Source organism: Myxine glutinosa, chromosome 2 (genome assembly GCF_964187855.1).
Source record: "Myxine glutinosa chromosome 2, kmMyxGlut1.1, whole genome shotgun sequence".
NCBI lineage: Eukaryota > Metazoa > Chordata > Myxini > Myxiniformes > Myxinidae > Myxine > Myxine glutinosa.
In genome coordinates this window covers 15,028,731-15,042,560 of record NC_136262.1, presented here as the reverse complement: position 1 = coordinate 15,042,560, position 13,830 = coordinate 15,028,731, and the positions used below count along the sequence as shown (strand labels likewise).

At 49.3% G+C, this 13,830-nt stretch overlaps 1 protein-coding gene across 5 annotated transcripts in view; it reads right to left on the bottom strand.

The window, feature by feature from the left end:
• Positions 1-13,830, bottom strand: part of LOC137422018 (proprotein convertase subtilisin/kexin type 6-like) — a 288,832-nt gene that overhangs the window by 107,436 nt on the left and 167,566 nt on the right. For all 5 annotated transcript variants that reach the window (XR_013622625.1, XM_068108687.2, XM_078772998.1 and 2 more), the window contains exons 14-17: positions 10,499-10,648; positions 9,786-9,888; positions 5,178-5,365; positions 1,488-1,566 (exon numbers count right to left, since the gene is read on the bottom strand). Coding sequence is in view for 4 of the 5 variants with exons in the window: in XM_068108687.2 (XP_067964788.1) it covers positions 1,488-1,566; positions 5,178-5,365; positions 9,786-9,888; positions 10,499-10,648 (520 nt within the window). In the remaining variant the exon portion in view is untranslated. The remainder of the gene's footprint in view (positions 1-1,487; positions 1,567-5,177; positions 5,366-9,785; positions 9,889-10,498; positions 10,649-13,830) is intronic.

Below are 13,830 nucleotides of genomic sequence, written 5' to 3'. Positions count from 1 at the left end.
TACCGGGGTCAAAGTGGATCCAGGTTTGACCCCCCAACATAGGAATTTGATTTTCCTCTGAAACTACAAACACTATTTTGATGAAACTTTACCACAACCTTCATTACCCATGTACCAAAGTTTGTTCACGGCATTAAAAAAAATCTGCTCATGTGGGGGTCTATGGGGTGGGGGAGGGTTTGCCCCCCAAAATTGGTATTTTTTTGTTTGTTTGTTTAAAGTCATGATTATGTTAGTATGATTCTACATGCTGCCCTGTCTTCTAGCAACTACTGAAATTAGTTTAAATACCTTTAGTCGGTGCAGTATACTGTTTATTCTACCAGGTGAGCGCTAGGGGTATTACCCCTATTTTTTACATGGTACGACATAAAACACCAACTGTTGCGACATTAAGGCAATGTCTAAACTGCTTGGCACAGGGTAATACGTTGTGTGGGATTAGGTCGGGATTTCCTCTTTCTTTGTTCATCTCTAAAAACAAAGCGCGATCCCAGTCGAGTCACCGTGGAAGTAGAACAGCTCATTTGCATACTTGCGCCCAATGTGATCATGATGTGAGTTGTGGACACACTTACCTGATCATGATGTGAGTTGTGGACACACTTACCTGATCATGATGTGAGTTGTGGACACACTTACCTGATCATGATGTGAGTTGTGGACACACTTACCTGATCATGATGTGAGTTGTGGACACACTTACCTGATCATGATGTGAGTTGTGGACACACTTACCTGATCATGATGTGAGTTGTGGACACACTTACCTGATCATGATGTAAGTTGTGGACATACTTACCTGATCATGATGTAAGTTGTGGACACACTTATCTGATCATGATGTGAGTTGTGGACATACTTACCTGATCATGATGTGAGTTGTGGACACACTTACCCGATCATGATGTAAGTTGTGGACACACTTACCTGATCATGATGTAAGTTGTGGACACACTTACCTGATCATGATGTGAGTTGTGGACACACTTACCTGATCCTGCTGATGCTGTGGGATTTGCATCGCTCATGGGAAGAATAATCTGTGAAATAACGGGATGTTGATTGAGATATGCTAATCGTCGTGGGAAGCAAGAAGAAGCTGCCAATTCAGGCCTAAACCCTTCCTCTTTCACTCCGACGAAGAGTTAATGACTGAAACAGCAGCTTCTCCTTGCTTCCCACGACGATCAGCATATCTCAATGAACATCCTGTTGTTTTCATGGATTGATTCCATTATTTAGTTTTTTTGTACATTTTCACTTGCATATGCAGAGCGTCTCGTTGTTGCACATTGTAATGTCGTAACATGATGGGCTTTGCAGAGTCAGCGGATGATCAAATCATGACCATCAAGCACTGCCCGGTAACAAAAGCCCAAATCCGCTTGCGCTTCGAGCACCTGTTTAGCAACAGTTTTCAATGACAACTGTGTCTAAAATGACAACTAGCATTTCTCAACATTCACTTCGTCACAATTGCTCACCTGTAGCCCTGCTTGCAGTGTCTGCATTTGCCATTCTTTCGACAGCGCTGGCAGTTGCTTGCACAGTCCTGACATTCACCTGAGGGAGACGTGGGCAATAATCCTGCCAAGTTCAACAATAATATAATCTTTCATACCTGAATCACTTAATTGATTATTATTACTTTATAGATTATTACTTAATGGGTTTCTCTCATCTCCTCTTCCTGTTCAGGCTGGAATTCCCCAAGGCAGTGTTCTGGGCCCTGTGCTTTTTCTGGTCTTCATCAATGATCTCTCTGGATGGACAAAAGGACCACCGAGGCACTCGGAAACATGGTGGTGGGATGATGAAGTTGGAAAGAGGATTGACGAGAAGAGGAAGAAGTTCAAGGAGTGGCAGAAGGCGAAGGGTACGGGAGCAGAAACAGCAGAGCATGAAAGTTATAAGGCAGCCAGGAAGGCTGCAAAGAAAGAGGTAGCAAAGGCGCAGGAGGCATGTAGGAAAATGTTCGGAGAACGCTTGGATTCAGAAGAGGGTCAGAAAGCAGTATTAAGGATTGCAAAGCACATAGCGAAAGAGAGGTGTGACGTGATGGGGGTGAGTTGCTTGAAGGATGAAGTGGGACAAATCGTTGTCGACCCAGATGGAATTAAAGGAAGATGGAAAAGATATATGGAAATGCTGTTGAATACAGAGAATGAATGGGATGGCCACATAGAGAGTAACCCAGTTTTAGGACCGGCAGAGAAGATAACTGAGAAGGAAGTTGAGGAAGCGATAACAGCAATGAAGAGTGGAAAAGCGGGAGGGCCGACGGGAGTTGTGGGAGATATGTTGAAGGCAGCAGGAAGTTGGGGTGTGAAGAGAATGACAGAGATCTGTAATCTGGTGGTGAAAGAAGGCCGCATTACAGTGGTTTGGGAACTGAGTACCCTCGTCCCTCTATACAAGGGGAAAGGTGACCCTCTGGAGTGTGGCTCGTACCGAGCGATAAAGTTATTGGAGCATGGAATGAAGGCATTGGAAAGGGTGTTGGAGAGGAGGATAAGGAAGAAAGTGAAGATCGACGAAATGCAGTTTGGATTTATGCCAGGAAGAGGAACGACAGATGCGCTTTTCATTGTGAGGCAGTTGCAGGAGAAGTACATGGAGAAGAGGAAGAAGTTGTTTTTTGGGTTTGTTGATCTGGAGAAAGCATTCGATAGGGTTCCACGCAAAGTATTGACATGGGCATTGAGGAAGTTAGGAGTGGAGGAATGGTTGATCAGAGTAGTGATGGCAATGTACAAAAGAGCGCGCACAGCTGTAAGGACGAAGGACGGGAACAGTGGTGAGTTTGAGGTGAAGGTGGGAGTGCATCAGGGGTCGGTACTAAGTCCACTACTATTTGTAGCTGTGATGGAGGTGCTGGCTCAGAACGTAAAGTAGGGTTTACCGTGGGAGTTGTTGTATGCAGATGATCTGGTGTTGATTGCGGAAAGTATGGATGGACTGAAGGAAAAGATGAACAAGTGGAAGGAATGTATGGAGACAAAAGTTCTGAAGGTGAATATCGGAAAGACGAAGGTGATGGCAAGTGGTAAAGCATGTGGTGAGGTGGAAAGAACTGGGAAGTGGCCGTGTGCTGTGTGCAGGAAGGGTGTCGGAGTGAACTCCATTCAATGTACAATGTGCGCTGAGTGGGTTCATCAAAAATGTAGTGGTCTGAGAGGGTCATTTACCAGTGTGGCAGCTACATTCAAATGTTAGGTGTGCACAGAGGGAGCTACAGATGGAGGAAATGTTGAGTTGGATCTTGGAGATGGCATGAAGCTGGAAGGTGTGAAAACATTTTGCTACCTCGGAGACATGCTGAATGGAGAAGGTGGATCAGACTCGGCAACGGTTGCTCGAGTGAGATGTGCATGGAAGAAGTTTCGGGAACTGAGTGGCGTGCTGATGAGGAGGAGAGTGTCGCTGAAGCTGAAGGGAAGGGTGTATGCTGCATGTGTGAGAAGTGTTATGATTTATGGGAGCGAGACATAGGTAATGAACGTAGAGCAGCAACGAAGGCTGGAAAGGGTGGAAATGCGAATGGTTCGATGGATGTGCGGAGTATCGTTGAGAGAGAGGAAGACAAATGATGAATTGCGAAAGATGATGGGAATATTGCCTGTGATTGATGCTGTGAAGAGGAACAGGCTGAGATGGTTTGGTCATGTGTTGAGGAAGGATGAAAGTGACTGGTTGAGAAGAGTGATGGAAATTGATGTAGAAGGAAGTAGAGGATGGAGAAGACCGAGAAAGACTTGGCTAAAGATGGTGGAAGAAGAAATGCGGGCAAGGGGGTTAACAAGGAGAGATGCAGAAAATAGGGCAAAATGGAGAAGATTGTCATGGGGACCGCAAGGCTAACCCCCGCTCTAGCAGGGAAAATGGCTTTAAAATGCATGTTGTTGTTGTTGTTGTTGTTGTTGTTGTTGTTGTTGTATCAATGATCTCTCTGACTCTCTGGAAAATCCTCTCTATCTCTTTGCTGACGACTCTACTCTCTGCCGCTCCATTCCTCATCCCTCAGATCGGCAGTCTGCAGCCTCCTCACTCTCTGCAGACCTGGACAACACAAACTGGTCAAACAAGTGGAACAAGTCTTTCAATCCTGACAAATCTCACACTCTTATGATGTCTCTCCGAAAAGACCGACTGGACAACCCTCCCATCCACTTTCTGAATAATCCTCTCCAAGAAGTTCTGTCACTCAAGCTTTTGGGTCTCACTATCTGCCATGATCTTTCCTGGGAAAACCACATTTCCAAGCTGGCCTCCAAAGCCAGTCGCCGACTGGGCATCCTCCGTCGTGTGAAGTCCTTCCTTGGCACACCTGAGCTCCTCACCACATACAAGGCTTTCATCCGCAGCTCAATGGAATACTGCTCTCCCCTCTGGGCTGGTGCTCCTACCTCACACCTAGCTCGTCATCACGCTGTTGAAACCAAAGCGTTCAGAATCATTGGAATCTCCCGCGATGAAGCTACCTCCGAGGGCCTTTCACTTACTCACCGCAGGCAGGTTGGTGGTCTTTCTGTCTTCTACCGACTCCTCTCCGGCCTTGCTCCTCCAGCTCTCTCTGGGCTCTGTCACCCAAGTATTCCTACAGGTCGCACAAGATCTGCCTGCAACCCTCTTATGGTTAAACTGCCAAAATCAAGACTCTCTGCTCACCTTCACTCCTTCATTCCTCTTTTCTCCCGCCCCTGGAACAAACTCCCTCACTCTCTTCAATCCCACTCCTCCCTCCAGATCTTTAAAACATCTGTTCACCACCATCTCTTATCTTCCCCCATCCAAAACCTTGATCGTTTCTATCCCCGCTAATTTCACCCCAAATCCATTTTTTGAAATACCAACTTCTTTCCTGGAAGTCCTTGGTGTCCTTCTGTTTATACTTCTCCCCACCCCCCCCTTCCCACGCCGCCTCCCCCCAAGCCCTCTCCTTCCCACACATCTCCCTGCTCTCAAATGTTGTGTTTATGTGCTTCCCCTTCTCTCCCCATCTTGTCTACCGCTCCCCTTTTTATATACTTTGTTTGTTTGTCTGTTTGATTTGTTTGTGTGATAAATGTTAGCTCTTTCACGAGCCTCGATTCTGTATACAAAAAAAAAAGAAAAAAAAAAGTTTTTAGAAACAGTTAACGAAATAAGGTTTCTGACTACATTTTGCGGCACACCTCTGTTTGGAAAAGTGCCGTTAGGACACCGCAGCACACAGGACGAGTTGTAGTGGAATCTCCCCTTGATGCATTCATCACAGGTGTCTAGGCCACCTGGATTGCAGACACAGCCATTTTTGCAGGGCAGGCAACGTGACTGATTTTTATCACTGAAGTTGTCTTCTGGACACTCCTCCACACATTCCCTGCAGCGAGACCCAACACAACCAGCACCACATCAATTACAGCATACATGGCCTGTTCAGGCCTCTCTACAACAGTTACCTGGTACTCATTTTTCCGACCTCAGAAGGGTGAACAGGCTGAGTCAACCCCATCTGCCGTTAATTCAACGGGATTCGAACTCAGGACCTTAGGATCCCAAGTCCGCCGCCCGAACCATTAGGCCAACACCAAGTTATTTGAAATAACATGATGGATGAGTGCTTGATGCATCTAGAGAGTTCATAGAGCACGATACCCCACGCAGGGTTCAGGTATATACTTCAATTCTAATAGAGTAAAGATTTTATAGATCGTTTAAAAAATTCCAGAGGTTTCGTCCTACGAGGCAGACTTATACACCGCCATTATACGCCACCCTATAGAAATGTACAAGTACTGCAAAACTGGAGGTTCTTGGAAGTATTAAGAAGGCCATTTATTGACACAGCTCAACACTCTCCATCCAGGAATGGTCTGGAATAATGGTCTGGGGCTGTTTTTCATGGTTTGGGCTAGGCCCCTTAGTTCCAATGAAGGGAAATCTTAACACTACAGCATACAATGACATTCTAGTTGTGTGCTTCCAACTTTGTGGCAACAGTTTGGGGAAGGCCCTTTCCTGTTTCAGCATGACAATGCCCCCGTGCACAAAGCGAAGTCCATACAGAAATGGTTTGTCGAGATCAATGTGGAAGAACTTGACTGACCTGCACAGAGCCCTGACCTCAACCCCATCAAAAACCTTTGGGATGAATTGGAACACCGACAGTGAGCCAGGCCTAATCTCCCAAGATCAGTGCCCGACCTCACTAATGCTCTTGTAGCTGAATGGAAGCAAATCCCTGCAGCAATGTTCTAACATCTAGTGGAAAGCCTTCCCAGAAGAGTGGAGTCTGTTATATCAGCAAAGTGGGGACCAACTCCATATTAATGCCCATGATTTTGGAATGAGATGTGTGATGTTCGGGTGTCCACATACTTTTGGTCATATAGTGTATGTTCCAAAGTTTCTCAACACGACAAAAGAACACAAGATTGGTCCCGACAAATGTCCGGTATATATCAGGATGGCATGGAAAGGACAATCATCACGGAGGTTTGAAGAACAAATCAAACATACGGCATCAAACACGTACCTGGCTGTGTAACCTCGAGTAATCTTCACCTCTTGCTGTCTGCTCATTTCAGTCAACAAGGATGTGCTGCCACCTCACAAATTAGCAAAGTTATCTCTGAGTTTAAGTGCCGATGTGAAGCTCGGTACGTGGGCCGTACAACCCAAAGTTTGGCTGATCGTATCAAACAGCATGTCCGGATGTCCCCCTGGCGATTTAAAGAAAGAACTTGGGAGTGAGGACTCAAACCGGTATGAGCATGCAAGAACGTTCAAGGACCGTCGACCATTTCTTCTTCTTCTTCTGTCAATGCACGGCACTTGGTTGACAACCCCGATAGTGCAGACCAGTACAATGCAGATATGTTCAAGATATTGAGCCGAGGTCGGAGTATGTTACATCTGCGTATGTTAGAAGCAACCTTCATCCATTAATTACACGGACCCTACATTGTGTCGTCAAAAGGAATATGTACATTCTCTCATTCTCTTTCAACATGGAAAGATTAAAGGTATTTCCACGACCCCTGTCAAAGGTAAGGATGCAAGTGGTGCGTCATCGCTGACAACTCCGCTCCAGCCAATCGGATCCCAGGGTGGTGACTGAGTCAACCAATGGGTGTTCAGAATGGGTGTCTTTCCGTCTTCTACCGACTCCTCTCTGGCCTTGCCCCCCCCCCCCAGCTCTCTCTGGGCTCTGTCCCCCAAATATTCCTACAGGTCGCACAAGATCTGCCTGCAACCCTCTTATGGTTAAACTGCCAAAATCAAGACTTTCTGCTCACCTTCACTCCTTCATTCCTCTTTTCTCCCGCCTCTGGAACAAACTCCCTCACTCTCTTCAATCCCACTCCACCCTCCAGGTCTTTAAAACAGCTGTTCACCACCATCTCTTATCTTCCCCCATCCAAAACCTTGATATTTTCTACCCCTGCTAATTTCGGTCCCCTTGTGTTTTATACCTCTTCCCCCCCCCCCCCTCCCCTTCCCACGCCTCCTGCCCCCAAGCCCTCTCCCTCCCACACTTCTCCCTGCTCTCAAATGTTGTGGTTGTGTGCTTCCCCTTCTCTCCCCATCTTGTCTTCCGCTCCCTCTTTTTGTATATTTTGTTTGTCTGGTTGATTTGTTTGTGAAATAAATGTTAGCTCTTTCACGAGCCTCGATTCAGTATACAAAAAAAAAAAAAAAAAAGAACACCAATGACGTCATGACTGAAGAACCAATCGGTGTTGCGGTTACTTAGACATGCTTATAAATGCTGTGCAGCATGTGGCTGCTGTTTTGCACCATTGTTGGATGCACGGCTGTACCATCGATGTAGTGCCCCCAGAGGTTGGAGCGATAGCTCGCCTACTCTTTGTGAAGGATATCGTCGGATGTTTAACGTCCACCAGCTAATACTGGAAGACGGGATGCCAGTTTATCGTCCATCTGAGGGAGGGCACACACACTGATGAATCATCCGGCCTGTGAAATACTGGATTGACAGTTTATAGCTGGTTCGGGATTCAAACCCAGGCTAGATAGCTCAGAGGCGAGTGTGCGCACCTGTAGGCCATCCTGTCCCATTTTGAAATCCTGTTGTTGCTGTATTAGTTATACCTTTTCATCGGTTTGTGACGATACTTTATTGTTGATGCATTTTGTATAGAATACTGAAAGGTGTCAATAGTTTATGCCTAACAACGGGCTGATTCCACTATGAATGGCTGTGTAAGTCTGTGTAAGGTTCCAGATACAGGCAGAAAGTTTGTAGTTTTATTGTCGTGCTTACAAATCCTGTTACAAAATGGACATTTTAAATGATGTAGATAACTTTACAGTTTGCTCCTTATACGTCTGGCCACATTTTCTGCCGCATTTTCTGGCCCAATATTAATACCACCAAGACCAGGGTGATGAACATCAACACCGTACCTCCTCCATCCATTACTGTAAATGGAGAAGGCCAAGAGACTGTCAATGAGTTTACATACCTAGGCAGTGTCATCAACAAAGACAATGGAACCAAGAAATTCGGCAAAACCAAGAAATTTTCCTTGGCACACCTGAGCTCCTCACCACATACAAGGCTTTCATCTGCAGCTCTATGGAATACTGCTCTCCCCTCTGGGCTGGTGCTCCTGCCTCACACCTAGCTCGTCTTCACGCTGTTGAAACCAAAGCGTTCAGAATCATTGGAATCTCCCGCGATGAAGCTAACTCCGAGGGCCTTTCACTCACTCACCGCAGGCAGGTTGGTGGTCTTTCCGTCTTCTACCGACTCCTCTCCAGCCTTGCCCCCCCCCCCCCCCCCCGAGCTCTCTCTGGGCTCTGTCCCCCAAATATTTCTACAGGTCGCACAAGATCTGCCTGCAACACTCTTATGGTTAAACTGCCAAAATCAAGACTCTCTGCTCACCTTCACTCCTTCATTCCTCTTTTCTCCCGCCTCTGGAACAAACGCCCTCACTCTCTTCAATCCCACTCCTCCCTCCAGGTCTTTAAAACAGCTGTTCACCACCATCTCTTATCTTCCCCCATCCAAAACCTTGATCTTTTCTGCCCCCGCTAATTTCACCCAAAATCCACTTTTTTGAAATACCAACTTCTTTCCTGGAAGTCCTTGTTGTCTTTGTGTTTTATACTTATCCCACGCCTCCTCCCCCCAAGCCCTCTCCCTCCCACAGATCTCCCGATGTCCCTGCTCTCAAATGTTGTGTTTGTGTGCTTCCCCTTCTCTCCTCATCTTGTCTACCGCTCCCTCTTTTTATACATTTTGTTTGTCTGTTTGATTTGTTTGTGTGATAAATGTTAGCTCTTTCACGAGCCTCGAGATTCTGTATACAAAAAAAAAACAAAAAAAAACAAACAACTTGTAACGCATTCGCTCAACTCCATTCTATCTGGAAGTCGAAGCAGTACAGCCTGAGACAAAGATAAGACTCTATAACAGCAATGTCAAGTGTGTTCTTCTATATAGCTCCGAGTGCTGGCGAGTAATTAATTCAGATATGAGCAAGGTAGAGTCTTTCCACAGTGGATGCCTTAGGAAAATCTGCTGCATTTTCTGGCCCAATAAGATATCCAGCAAAGGCTGGCATGAAAAAATTTAGGATGGACACCGTCAGGAAGGAAGAAACCAGGCAGGCCAAAAACAACTTGGCGTAGGAATATGGCAGCAGATCTGGAGGAGTTGGATCTATCATGGTGTGAGGTACAGAATGTAGCTAAGGACAGAGATAGATGGTGAAAGCTTGTAGCGGCATTATGTCCCATTGGGACGAAGAGGATAACTAAGTGAGTACCTCTCGCCATTGCGCAGGATGTTGAAATGGGCACAGCTGAAGCAATCCTTGGCTTCTGGGCCAAAGCACTCCTGATTGGTGTTGCACGCCTTGTGGCAGGGACCTGTTAATAACAGGGTAGTGGATTAATCTTGTCGACACCATACTGCTGAAATGTAATGTGAGGATGGTTAAGGTTAAACTCCACTTTTTGTTCCAGATAATCACAAAATAATCAATTAACACATTGCTGGAAGTTTGTGCATTGGTACGAGCAAAATTGGGCAACTCATGTGACGTGAGACCACATATGTGCAAAGCATTCTGGGTATTGCCAATAAAGTGGTGAACAGCGTGTCGTGTGCTGCGACGCGTGTTGCGTGAGAAAGTTTCTCATGAAAGACAATCTAAATCTGGCTGAAATTTACTAATTATCTGCCCACTGCGGGTATATGGGTCTCTCACACAGGAATGTGTTTGGGTGGTGCAAAAAAATTAAAAGTGGTTGTGAATCATTGGAAGCTAACATATGTATAGTAACTCCACAAACTGTGCAGGATAATCATCCCATTCAACCGTTAACCACCATCAAGCATCAGCGTTCATCAAACAACACTTGAACTCCAGGATTCCACACACACGTGCCACTCCGACAACACACGTTGCCCATCTCACAGAGCCCCGATTCCATTCACAAGGCTACCAGACAAACAGCGTACTCCACCTTGCCTCACCATTGTAACTGGATGTGTTTCCGGTGCTTGACTTAGGTTCCATTTTCCACGGCATTTGTAGCGACCGAGAGTCTCGATCTCCTCGAGGTTGTGCTCCAACCACAGGCTCCACTGTTCCATGCAGAATCAGCGTCCATTCTTTCAAACGCCCTACAATAAACATGTATATAACACATCCAAGTTAAAAGGGGTGTTGTTTGAAGGGAGAGGGGAGTATTTTACAGCTTGCACATTGTTTTTAAACTGCAAGTGATATGAAAAATGACTTTATCTGTACCACTAAAAATGTCGATCTATCTGTCTGTCTGTCGGTCTGTTACTTATACACTCACCCACATCCGGATGGATTTGGACCAAATTTGGCAAATAGGTAAAATATTGTACCGGCCACGCTTAAGCGTGGTTAGCGGCTCCTTCGGCCACCGGGAAACCCCTACGAAAAATGATGGGGGTGTAGCGGTTACCGGAAGCATACACAATCACCTTGCACCGGCCGATGACGCAACCGGCGAGCGGTTACTTGTCCGGACTCGCCCGGACGTGTCCAGACTTGCCTTTCCCGGGTGAACACTTGACTTGCATACCACGCCCCGTTGAGAGGCGTGGCTTACCTATTTGCATACCACGCCCCGCCTGAGAGGCGTAGCTTTTGTGTGTTGAACTGGACTTATAAATTGCTGCCCCTTCGATCGGCTGTTTCAGTGCTTTTGAGTTGAGCTAGAAATAAATAGCTCAGTGAAACTTCGTTCCTGGTGTCGTCCATTTTGTCCGGTTTTATCGTGAGAGCATAGCTCCACAATTGGTGACCCCTTTTCAAGAACACGGCGATGGAGTCATCTGTAGCTTTGAAGCTCCCTGGCTTTTGGGAATCGCACACAGCTGTCTGGTTCGCCCAAGCGGATTCTCAATTCGCCCTGCAGAACATTACAGAGGACACGACACGCTACCACCATGTGGTCTCCGCGCTCAATGCCTCCACTGCCACCCGGGCCCTGAGCTTCCTACAGAACCCGCCGAACGCCGACAAATACGGCGCGCTCAAAGGCCTACTCCTCGGTGCGTTTGGACTCACGGAGACCAAACGCGCGCGACAACTGCTCGACCTCCCGGAGCTGGGTGAGGCCCGTCCATCCGAACGCATGGACCACATGCTTGCTCTACTCGGCGACCACAGCCCAGATTTCCTCTTCCGCGAGCTGTTCCTCCGGCAGCTACCCGGGCAGGTACGATTAGCTTTGGCTAATTCGCCCATCACGGACCCTCGCGCCCTGGCCAAGGAGGCCGATAAATTTTTCTCGGCCAGGCGACATGTCGGAGCGGCCGCCTGGAACCCTGGGCCGGCCGAGGCAACGCCCGCGCCACGACCGGCACCACCACCGGCCCAGTTAGTGCCACTGGTGGCAGCGGCCGCCGCGATGCCCCGTCGACCGAACCCGACGCGACCGCCGGAGCCTCCACCAGAGCGGACCATGTGTTACTACCACGCCAGGTTCGGGCAGAAGGCCACAACGTGCCGCCCACCGTGCACTTTCGGCAGGTCGGGAAACGACCAGGCCGGTGCTCGCTGCCTGCCATGAGCGTCAGCCATTCAGGCAGCCTTCTGCTTATTACGGACACAGCGTCCGGGCAGCGTTTTTTGTGCGACACCGGCGCTCAGCTGAGTGTGATACCCGCCTCGGTGCAGGACAAACAGGCCGCGCTTTGCGGCCCCGCCTTGGTCGCTGCAAACGGCTCCTCCATCCGCACCTTCGGTTCGCGCAGTGTCGCATTCTGCTTCGGGGGCCAGCGCTTCAGGTGGGACTTCATCACGGCGAACCAGTCACATGGCCTTGCTGGGTGCAGATTTTCTTTGCGCGCATGGGCTTTTGGTTGACGTCAAACGGCGTCGGCTCATCAACGCGGAGACCTTCAGCTCGCTCGCTTGCTCATTGAGCGGCTCCGCACCAACCAAGCTAGCCTGCGCTCTCCCGGCCGCGGACGATTTCACCCGCCTACTCGCCGAGTTTCCCGCCCTCACGCAGCTGATGTTTTCAGCCGTCGCCGTCAAACACGGCATCGAACACCACATCCCGACCACAGGTCCACCGGTCTACGCCAGGGCTCGTCGCCTCGACCCGGCCAAACACGCCGTGGCGAAGGCGGATTTCGACGTGCTGGAGCGATTGGGCATTGTGCGGTGCTCGAATAGCGCATGGGCCTCGCCCCTGCACATCGTGCCCAAACCGGGTGGCGGATGGCGACCATGCGGCGATTACCGCCGCCTCAACGACGCCACCACCCCCGACCGGTACCCGATACCACATATACAGGACCTTTCCGCCCGTTTGGCGGGGCGGGTGATCTTTTCCAAGGTCGACCTCATTCGCGGCTACCACCAGGTACCCGTCCGGCCGGCCGACGTGCCGAAGACGGCGGTAATTACACCTTTTGGCCTCTTTGAGTTCCTTCGCATGCCGTTCGGCCTTAAGAACGCGGCCCAGGCCTTCCAACGGCTGATGCAAAGCGTGCTGCGCGACCTCACCTTCCTTTTCGTCTACTTGGACGACATTCTCGTCACCAGCACTTCCCGGGCGGAGCACCTCATCCACCTGCGCATGCTTTTTGAGCGCCTCGGCCAGCACGGCCTCATCATCAACCCGGCGAAATGCCAGTTTGGCGTAACGGCCGTCGACTTCCTGGGGCACCGCATCACGAAGCGCGGGGCCGTTCCGCTGCCAACCAAGGTGGAGGCAGTCACACGTTTCCCGCGCCCCCGCTCCATCAAGGCCCTACAGGAATTTTTGGGAATGGTAAATTTCTACCACCGGTTCGTGCCTCGCACCGCCCAACTCATGCGCCCCCTGTACGAAGCCCTCCGGGGCAAGCCGGCCAAGCACGACGTCGCCTGGACCAAAGAGATGGATGAGGCATTCACGGGCGCTAAGCTGGCCCTTGCCAACGCGACCATGCTGGCGCACCCGGCGCTCGACGCACCCATCGCCCTCACCACGGACGCTTCCGACTACGCGGTAGGCGCCATGCATGAACAGTGGATGAACGGGGCTTGGCAACCGCTGGCCTTCTTCAGCCGACAGATTCGCCCTAACGAGCGCAAGTATAGCGCTTTCGACCGCGAGCTCCTCGGCCTTTACCTGGCCGTTCGCCACTTCCGCCATCTTTTGGAGGGCCGCCCGTTCACGGCGTTTGTGGACCACAAACCCCAGGTCTTCGCCATGGCCAAGGTTACGGAGCCGTGGTCGGCCCGCCAGCAGCGCCACCTCTCCGCCGTGTCCGAATTTACGACGGACATCCGGCACGTCGCGGGCAAGGACAACGCTGTGGCCGATTGCCTC